We start from the raw sequence: 9,810 nt of genomic DNA, 5'->3' as shown, positions 1-9,810 counted from the left end.
TATGTAAATAATAAACATCGTGTATATAAGAGTATATAAAATCACCCCTATAACAACGTGCCGAGTCTTTATATGATGTGTGGGCGAATATTTCACTTTTTTACCGATAAGCATTGAAGCTTCGCCTCACTCATAATCATTCACTTTGTGGAGATGGCGGTTTTTTTACAGTTAATATTTCTAGATTTTATATAAAAATATAGTCACTTCGAGGTATTATATTTAAAATAATTTCCTAATAACTGATAGGACAGGTTTCAGCGTGTGTACACTAGAAATTTTAGCCGCATTATGTCTAATCACGTGATTTTAAAAAGTGCCAGTTTAAAAAAGGTGCCCGGTTAAACCCCCCTGTAACTTTCTCCTCGCGAGGCACACATGCGCCGGTCGCGCCGTCGAAGACGCAACGCTATGGATAATGAATTCTGTGCATTTTTATTGAGTGAATTCAAAAAAGAAAACCGTCTAACTGCAGTACAAGCTTAAAAGCGTAGAAATACCCCTGAAAAAATGTGATCGATGCCCCTTCATAGGAATCGCTAAAACACGAAAGTGAAATGTGCCTTTACAGGAGCAGTCAAATGTTTATTGTACATCCATATGAACTTGCACATCTCCATTTATATTACGTCGGTATTGAACCGTTGACGCATCAATGTTAGACACTAGATCGCAGGCGCCGGAACATTGCGTAAATCCGACTGAAACCACAGCCCATTGAAAACCGTGCGAACGAAACCGAACCGAAACCGAAACCGAAAGCAGTAGGTGGTGGATGGTGCCTCAATTCACCCGCGTCCCACGTACACGAAGAAGCTGGCAACGAGGCGCCAACTGTCGGCGTTCATTAGCGTCATGATGAACTACGTCGCTTCGCCTCTTGTAGATGGCAGCACCATCTGAATAAAACAAGTAGTGGAAACTATATAGGCGCGTTAGTAGACAGACAGACAGACAGACTGAACTTTATTTGGCCACAGCTGGGGCGATTAGGCCGGCGACGTTTTCTCCGTCGTCCGTCGGGCAGCAGGGCCCCTTTTCGGCAGGGGTCCGGTGCCTTCGGCCAAGCGGGCCAGGTCTTCTTGAATTTGGGGGTTTGGGTCACGCAGGGCGGCCTCCCAGCGCGCCTCGCTGGTGATAGTAAGGAGAATGGGATGGGATCGGTGCCTAGATAGTGGGATGCTATCACAGGCCCATATGATATGGGATAACGATGCGTGATGGACCGAACAATATGGACATTCGTCTATGTAGGTGTCGGGAAAGATCGCTGACATGATGGCAGGGGTGGGGAAGGAGCGGGTCTGGAGCTGCCGATATATGACCGCCAAGGATCGGGATAGAGATGGGTGAGGAGGTGGAAAAATGGCACGCTCCAAGCGGTAATGGGCGAGGATGTCCCCGTATGTGTGCAGCCTGTCTCGTAGAGTGAATATCTCACTATCATTGGCGGCGCCATCGAGCCCTCGGTAGACCAAAGCTCGAGCAGCTTCGTGGGCCGCTGAGTTTCCAGGTAGCGCGGTATGGGCGGGAGCCCAGACGAGAGTGAAAGAACGCGATCGAATGTTCTGTGCCTTCAGCAGGACTGATAAAGTTGCTGGGGAAACTCTTGCGTAAAGGAAATTTAGGATGGCTGATTTAGAGTCACTGATTATAGTTGTTTGAAGCTGGGGACTGTGGGTCATAGCCAACGCGATGGCGATCTCTTCTCCCGCCGTGGGGGATGTCGTAGATAAGGAGGCGGAAGCGTGCTGGACTTGTTTCGAGTCAACCACTGTGGCTACAGCAGCCGCTCTGGTAGGATAGGTTGCTACATCTGTGTATAGCGTGGGGGAGCCTGGAGGGTACGCTTTTTCAAGGGCTCTCGCGCGATTCAGTCTGCGATCCTCATTGTGTACGGGATGCATAGTTCGCGGAAGAGGTTTGATTCGGAGCCTCTGGCGGATGGAAGGGGGAATGTCTACCAATTGCTGATGGTTGGAGGTGGGTGGTGAAAGGCCTAAGGAAGCTAGCAAGTGCCGACCGGTGTGACTCTTAGTGAGTCTTTCTAATTGGGCGGTGCGTTGCGCCTCAACAATCTCGTCAAGGGAGTTGTGGACACCCAGTGCAAGGAGGCGGTCGTTGGAGGTTTTTGGAGGGAGTCCGAGGGCTACCCTAAAACATTTGCGTATCAAGCCGTCAATTTTTATTCGTTCACTTAGCTTCATGGTTAGGAAGGGGGTCGAGTACGCTATTCGGGACAGGACAAAGGCTTGTATGAGTCGAATGAGGTTGCCCTCCTTGACACCCTTGTGCTTTGAAGCTATTCGAGATATTAGTCTCGCAGTTTGGTATACCCCACGTTCAAGTTCTCGGATAGTGTCTAGGTTGTGTCCCTTGCTATGGAGGCGCAAACCAAGGACCCTGATGGCATCGACGGTAGGTATGATGTTGCCAGATTGGGTGGTAATCGAGATGTTGGGGGGGTCATGTGAGTTGGGCCGAAAGAGGAAAAACTCGGACTTTTGTGGAGAACAGGAGAGGCCGCGGCTAGATGTGTATGTTTCGATCATTTGGGTAGCTGTTTGAAGGGTGTCCTGAATGTGTCCGTCCGAACCCTTGGAGATCCAAAGAGTGATGTCATCTGCATAAAGGGAATGGTGGAGGTCCGGTAGGGTCGATAGTAAAGGAGGAAGGTCTTTCATAGCGATATTGAAAAGAAAGGGTGACAGGACCGAGCCCTGGGGAGTGCCAGTGCTTCCCAAACTGATTGAGGACGTTTTAATGGGACCCAGGTGCAGAGTGAGCGTTCTGTCCGATAGAAAAGAACGAATATAGTTGTACGTCCGCTCTCCCAAATGTGAGTTCATTATACCCGCGAGAATCGCCGAATGGGAGATGGTGTCGAATGCTCGTGTAAGGTCCAAGCCGAGGATAGCCTTGGTTGTCCGCACAGGGGCAAAAGCCGGGTCAATAATATGGTGCTGGAGTTGGAGCATAACATCCTGGGTGGACAAGTTAGGGCGAAAGCCAAACATGGAGGGCGGAAAGAGATGTGTCCGTTCGGCAAAACTAGTTAATCTGGAAAAGATAACATGTTCGAAGAGTTTACCCAAACACGATGTCAATGATATGGGGCGAAGGTGATCTACGTGTGGTGGTTTGCCGGGTTTAGGAATTAGGATCGTTTTGGCAGTACGCCACCGTTCCGGGATAGAACCAGACTCCCAGCATTCGTTGAAGAGTCGTGTGACATCCTCCACTGATAAATCGTCTAGGTTACGCAACATTTTATTTGTTATCAGATCTGGTCCGGGGGCCGATCTGGAGTTCAGCCGCTGTATGGCCGCATTTACCTCGGCCTCAGTTATGGGGGCATCCAATTCGTCGTTCGAGTTGCCTCTGTATGAGGGGTGTTGAATGGGTGGACTCTGTTGGACATATTTCTTAGTGATGTAGTTCAGAAGGTCCTGCTCTGATCCTTCAAAATTGTGAATTAGGTATTGTATGGATTGGGATTGAGCTGTTTTAGTGGTACTGGGATCAATTAGATGACGGAGGATGTTCCAAGTTTTTTTCGAATTGAAATTGGCGTCAATAAACTCGCATGTGGCCTCCCAGTTTTGAGCCACAAGTTTAAAAGAGTAATTTTCTATTTCTTGATTGAGTCGAGCGATCCTTCTTCGGAGGTTCCGGTTGTGTTTCTGTTAAGAGAGGCGTTTTTGCATGCTAGTTTTAGCTTGCCACATATGAGCGAGGCGTGAATCTGGCTGGGGAAGGTCCGCATCGATTTCTAATTCACGTGTGGCCGATTTAACGCGATTGAGCAGACCGTCCTCCCACTCGGAAAGAGTGTCCTTAGTGAGACGAGGAGATTGTTCGGCATGTCTAAAGGCGTCCCAATCAACGATGGTGGCAGATTTCACCTGCCGGGACATGTGCTTAAGGGGGACTTTGATGTGCAGTATTTTGTGGTCACTGCCTAGATCCTGTTGCGTGTTTACCCACCGGGCTTGGGGGTTGACATATCTGCTGAAGGTTAGGTCTGGGGTAGTGTCTACGCTAACACTGTTGACCAGCCTGGTTGGGTATGCGGGATCTGTGAGGAGGGTAAGTTGTTCTTGTTGTGCTGCTTCCCATAATGATCGGCCTTTGATAGTGCTCTTTCTGTAGCCCCACGCTGCATGGTGTGCATTAAAGTCACCTGTTATGACGATTGGGTTTTTCCGTGAAACAAGAGCAGCCTTTTTGAAGAGAGAATGAAAACGATGCCTATGAAAGCGAGGGCTGCTGTAAACGTTGAGAATAAAGAGACTGAGGGCGTCTTTTCTGGGGGGTATGATTTCCACAAAAACGTGGTCTATCTCGCTTTCGAGAGTGTGTTGTACAGCAGGGATATTGCGATGAACCAAAATAGTTGTTTCTGTAGGAATGGGATGTGAGTCGGGGAAGGATTTATATCCCGATAGTTTGGCCACGACACCTGTCTCCTGAAGGCACAATACATCTGGAGGTGGACCTAGAATTCGATTATCAATGGTTTGTTGCAAGTTGCCGCGCTTACGTCGGTACCCACGACAATTCCACTGCCAAACGGTATAACTAGCAGTTGCCATGATCAGTTATTTGGGAGGTGGACGGCCTGTCGTAAGGCTTGGAAGCTTTTTTGGTGCTAGGGCGTGACTCTACTGTCAATAACCGCTCTTCCAATGCAGTTACCTGGGAGGTCAGTTTCGTCACAAGGTTGAAGAACGGTTCATATTCTGTAGCGAGCTTGGAGGTGATAGTTTCTGTGATTTTTTGAATATAATTCTCTAAATCTTGCTTGGTGATGTAGGGTGTAGAAGAACCAATTTGGGGAGGGTTAGGAGGGGTTGAGTGAAGAGAAGGCGGGTTATCACTGTCCATGACTGCTGAGTCATCGAATTCGCTGGATGGTGGGGGGAGATGTTTTGAGCTGTTTGATCTCGGCTCTGAGTTTCTCATTTTCTTCGAGAACCTGATTAAGTAACTGCTTTAACTCAAATAATTCATTCGATGGGGAAGATGAGTTGGAGGCCGCCGCTGCTGCCCAGTTTACCCACTTGGAAGGTCGGGACGATGCCTTTTTCTTCTCTTGGGTGGTGTCTCGTGGTGTGGCTGCTGCAGAAGCTAAAGAGGCACGTCGCTCTTGGGAGGCAGTTGGGTGCTGTTCATGGGAAGTAGGTGGATACTTGGTAGTGACTTCTGGCGGTGATGACAGTGCAGCGCTATCTTCTCGCCATTGTTTGTGGAGGCTGGTGGTCTTTCCACGGGGAGGTGTCGCCTTGAAGCGTTGCTTGCACGAACGATCTCCCAGAGGATGTGCGCCGCCGCACAGGGCGAATTTTGGTTCACACGTGTGGGAGGAGTCGACAAGATGGTCCCCACACCTCCTGCAGCGCGTAGGGTTGGGACGTGGGCAAACGTCGGCGCGGTGTCCCTTGTCACCACAGACGAGGCATGCCTCCATCTTCTGACGATGGATGTAGCACCTGTATTCGGCACCACGGTAATAAATGTATGGAGGTACCTTGTAGCCGTCGAAGACGATTATGGCGGTGCTGGTTGTGCCCATGCGGCGCGCCTGGAGGGCTTTGGGGTTGGCTGGTGTGACGATACTGGCTGTGATTGCTTCCGGCGTATCGTAGGCGGGTATTCCGTGTATGACTCCTTTAGAGGTACCTTCGGGGGTGGCGACATAAGGAGACAGCTGGAAGTCCTGCGAGTCGATGTGAATTGCCGTGATAGCATTGTACTGGCCTGCCCTGGTTATACTGGGCGTACTCAGCACGAGAATGTTCTTTTCGGAGTTGAGGCGGAAGATGTCTGTCGATGCTTCGGCCGCAGAGATATTAGCAGCGGTAAGAATGGCGTCTCGAAGGTTGGCGGAGCCCGTTCGGGCGACGTTCATGCCACCGTGGGGCCGAAAAATAATCTTGATGTGCTCTCGGGGGAGAGGAGGCAGGCGTGGGAGCGTGCGTGAGAGAGCGCGACCAGCAGGCGTGTTGACCTGGTTGTTAGAAGGGGTAGATTCACGAAAGGATTCCAGGGCCCGATTGCCGCGGCGCCGGTAGCATTCCAACCAGCCCTTTTCGGGAGTAATGTCCGTAGGCGAGATGTCCTCACCTTGCACTGTGACGGCGTCCATAGTCATCGGGAGGAACCGGGCCTTGGCTGTCCCGACAAGCCGACAGCGTCGCAGGGGGGGAGTCGATGAAATCGAACAGGCGTTAGGCTTAGCCGAGGCGCCGCGTCGATGTAGACATTGCAGCGTTCCCACGGTGCAACCGCTGGGGTGAGGCAGTTGAGGCTTGATAGATCTTCGGCGGGGTGTGCTAGGAGATTTCACACACACCGAAATTCGAGGGTAAGAGCAAACTACGCCACCAAGAAAGGATTTGGTGCGGAGCCCATGCGAGGCACGTCTTACTCCGAATGGCCCCCTGGTGGCCGTCCGTTAGTAGACCTACTTGCGCTTGAATCCATAACGCATTTGGCAAAGCGCTGTGTACCTTCCGTTTCGGCGAGAGGCTTCATCATTGGAACTTTTTCTGGCTATTTCATTTCCGTGACGGATATGATGCCGGCGAGATAGAACAGTTTTGTGTTAAAAGGATTTTGATATTTTCGTTCGAAGCAGGACAGTTAAAAAACGAAACTTTTTCCGCCTAGAGCAGTCGCCCCACCGCTATTTCTTTACTTTCTCGGTTCCCGTCCGTCAACATATATCAAGAACGTTCCCTGAACACGCATCAAGAAATGCAATAGTATCGTGGCGTTGAAGGCAGGTGGATAAATCGATAATTGTAATCCAAGTCGTACTAGTATAAAATTCCCGCAAGCGGCTTTCTGACGATCTGCGTCTCCTTTTTAAATTAGCTGCCCAAGTGCAAACACCTGAGTGTACAGGGAAAATCTTGCCGCGCACAGGCTGGAAGCTGGTGCCGTGATGCGGCGGCTGTTCTGTGGTAGGGGACAGCAGCGCGGCCGCTAGACCAGTTTTATTTTAAGCGCGAAAGTCTACTCGGCGGAACAATGGGAGAGGTCACCACTCAGGTCACTGTAGAATTTCTAGTAAACTGCAGTAGGGTCGCGTCGCTGTTGTGTAATTGGGGACACATGCTGGTCTAGCGTTCGGGTGGTCCGTAGTTCCATTCGCGCACAGAGCCAAATATGCACACCTTCCTGTTGAACCTAATTACCCCTTCTTTTTTTATTTTTTGAGCTACTCGCCATTTCATGCACCAACTATCGGTAGTTTTGTGTGCTTTTGATATGCAGAGACGCGGGTAGTTTGATTTGCCTTACCTGCTTGTTTCCCTTTAAATTAACAGTGATAAATCGTATACACACATTGAGCCTACAGGAAGGTGCTATGTCTCAGCCAGCAGATGCGACAAAAAAGAAGTCAGATATGGTGGTTTCGTTGCAGGTATTATCGCTGTTACCATTCTCTCGAGACAGTCGAAAATATTGTATCAATGTGATATGCATCTTTTATTAGCACACTGAAACCTGTCACCTGCGAAATTTTAGAGCCGCAAGGTAGGACGATGTACATTTTTCTGCAATATGGTACATAAAGGCACCACCGCCATGTTTTGTTAGCACTCTCATTGTGCTATTTCAGGCTCGGGAAGTACACAAGTCTGTAGTGGATACTTGGGTTCTGTAGGCTGCGCACACTTCCGGTTTCCTAAAGCATGGCCAGCTGGATGGTTTGGCGCCCTCATGTCACCAAGACCCTTCATTAGTGGTTCAAGTTTGTCGCTTAAGTAACTGTCACAACTGCTTACCAGCAAGTCAAAGAAGTTCAAGGCGGTCCCAAAGAATTTTTGTGAATTATCCCGTAGAAGAAAACCAATACTTCGTATAGAGAATCACCCTAGCAGTATTCTATATGTAATTTTTATATCGATTTCATTTGAGAACAAAGATTACAGCAACAAGCGCCAACCCGAGTCTACTGAAGGAACGTTTTATTCTGGCGGACCAGAGAATTTATCTTCTTGACTCCCCATGTGGACAGCAGTTCTAGGCAATGTCTGTGCAAGAGAGAGCAGACGTGAACACACATTAGTTTGCTGTTAGTACCAAAAACACACGTACGAACTTATGCATATAAACAACGCAAAACAAGTCATGGGAGCAGCTAGTCATGCACTAGAATGTCAACCAGAAATTAGCAAGTTATCGCCATCAAAAACACGTTGGAGTACTTACGTGACAAATATAAAAGATCTGCCAAACAATTTCACAGAGCTTTTTAAATAAATTCGCCAATGACAAACGGGGAAACCCCCGGGCAAAAGAAAATGGACGCTTTTCGTATTTGACATAATCAAATTGAAATAAACCTTGTTCCTATTCGAAATGCCAAACAAAGCAAGTCGACAAAGTAGTGTGAGCGCTGAAGGTAGGTGCGGTTTGGTTTAAAAGTGTTCTTTCAAAAAACAAGTTATAAGAATAATTGTTAAAGCAACCAATTCGGTTGGTACTAATGCAGGTAGAGCCTGCTTGAAGATTTATTTTCAACGCTTTAATATAATGATCAGATTGTGTAGTGCAGCGAGAAAAAAAAACTAGAGCGTGAAGTGGGCGAATTGGGGGCTGGCAAACTTTTTAAAGCTCGTGTATGGCGGTTAGCAATAAAAAAATAATGAATAAAACAAATGGCTGAATTTCGGTTCTTGATATCCTACTTACATGACAAAAAATTTTCAATGCTCAGGTGACGCTGAACCCACTGCTGAACAAATTGGTTTAGTTGTGAAGCGCGCTAAGTCGTCAGCGGCATGCATTATTTTACAAATGGTGGCATCAGATCTTGCAGGTGGTTTTTATGTAGTTTTGACCGCCATTGGCCATTTCTCGCACTCAATTAATCCGTGAGGTTTATGGGAAGCCGCCGCATTTTTATTGCAATCTTCCATTGCATTTTCAGTGCAGCCTAGTTAATTATTGAAGTAGTAGTTGAAGCGTATTAGAAACGCCTCGTCGGAGATTTATCCTGAGCTCTTCGGCTACCTGCAGATCAGCCCAAAGCGATGAGCTTTTAGGCGAAGGTTGATACACTATCAAAGAATGATTCCACTTTCACACGACAGCGAACATAATAGGTCAAGATATTTGCCATCTCGTTTTGCAGCTGTGTTTTCACATATAGCATTCAGCGGGGATAATTTTGTCGATATAATTAGTAACTGCTTCTCAAGGAATATACGGAAACGTCGTTTGCGGCGAGGATAAAACTAGTAATTGGTGGCCTACATAAATGTATTGAGGAGGCGCCGCGAAATCTAATCACCTTTGCATGTGTCGTCGATCATCTGCTGTCCTGCCTTGCAGACACACTCTCCTTTGAACTCAGAGCACGTGGCTCCTTTTTCCAGGCAATTCACTTTCTTCGCTTCCGTGCACGCTATTGATTAATTAGAAAAAAGGGACATGCAGTGCAAAATCGAAACACACTTTAGTATTTCATTCGTCAAAAACTGTTAGTCACGCATGTTCTTGGAGTGCGCACGCTTATGAAGGCAGTAAAACCATTCATGGGCCGCTTTACTCTGTTACATTGCCGGAAAAGTTTGGCATCTTTATTTGCTGATTATGATACGAAAGCCGAAACTCTGCACGAGTTCCAGAATTTTGAACAATGAAAAGTGCAGTAACTTATTTCAAATTGCTTAATAAAAGAAAAGTTATGGGGATAATTTTAGTAGGCCCCGACAATTACCCTAACTCAGGCGTCTTATCTCCATAATTTTGTTCCAATCATAAAGCATTGATTCTGTGGTGCCAAAACGGCTA

The 9,810-nt window shown here is 47.8% G+C and overlaps 1 protein-coding gene across 4 annotated transcripts in view; it reads right to left on the bottom strand.

The window, feature by feature from the left end:
• Positions 1–7,892: 7,892 nt before the first annotated feature.
• The window catches only part of LOC144158807 (uncharacterized), a 37,420-nt gene continuing 35,502 nt past the window's right edge, over positions 7,893–9,810 (bottom strand). For 2 of the 4 annotated variants that reach the window (XM_077689957.1, XM_077689956.1), the window contains exons 13-14: positions 9,308–9,421; positions 7,893–8,045 (exon numbers count right to left, since the gene is read on the bottom strand). In XM_077689957.1, coding sequence (XP_077546083.1) covers positions 8,035–8,045; positions 9,308–9,421 — 125 coding nt within the window. In that variant the 3' untranslated portion in view covers positions 7,893–8,034. The remainder of the gene's footprint in view (positions 8,046–9,307; positions 9,422–9,810) is intronic. The other 2 variants (XM_077689955.1, XM_077689958.1) reach the window with 1 other exon arrangement.

The sequence above is a fragment of the Haemaphysalis longicornis genome, unplaced genomic scaffold (genome assembly GCF_048455015.1).
Source record: "Haemaphysalis longicornis isolate Haplotype H1 unplaced genomic scaffold, Haemaphysalis longicornis Haplotype H1 scaffold_10, whole genome shotgun sequence".
NCBI classification, from domain to species: Eukaryota; Metazoa; Arthropoda; class Arachnida; order Ixodida; family Ixodidae; genus Haemaphysalis; species Haemaphysalis longicornis.
This window is presented reverse-complemented; position numbering and strand designations above follow the sequence as displayed.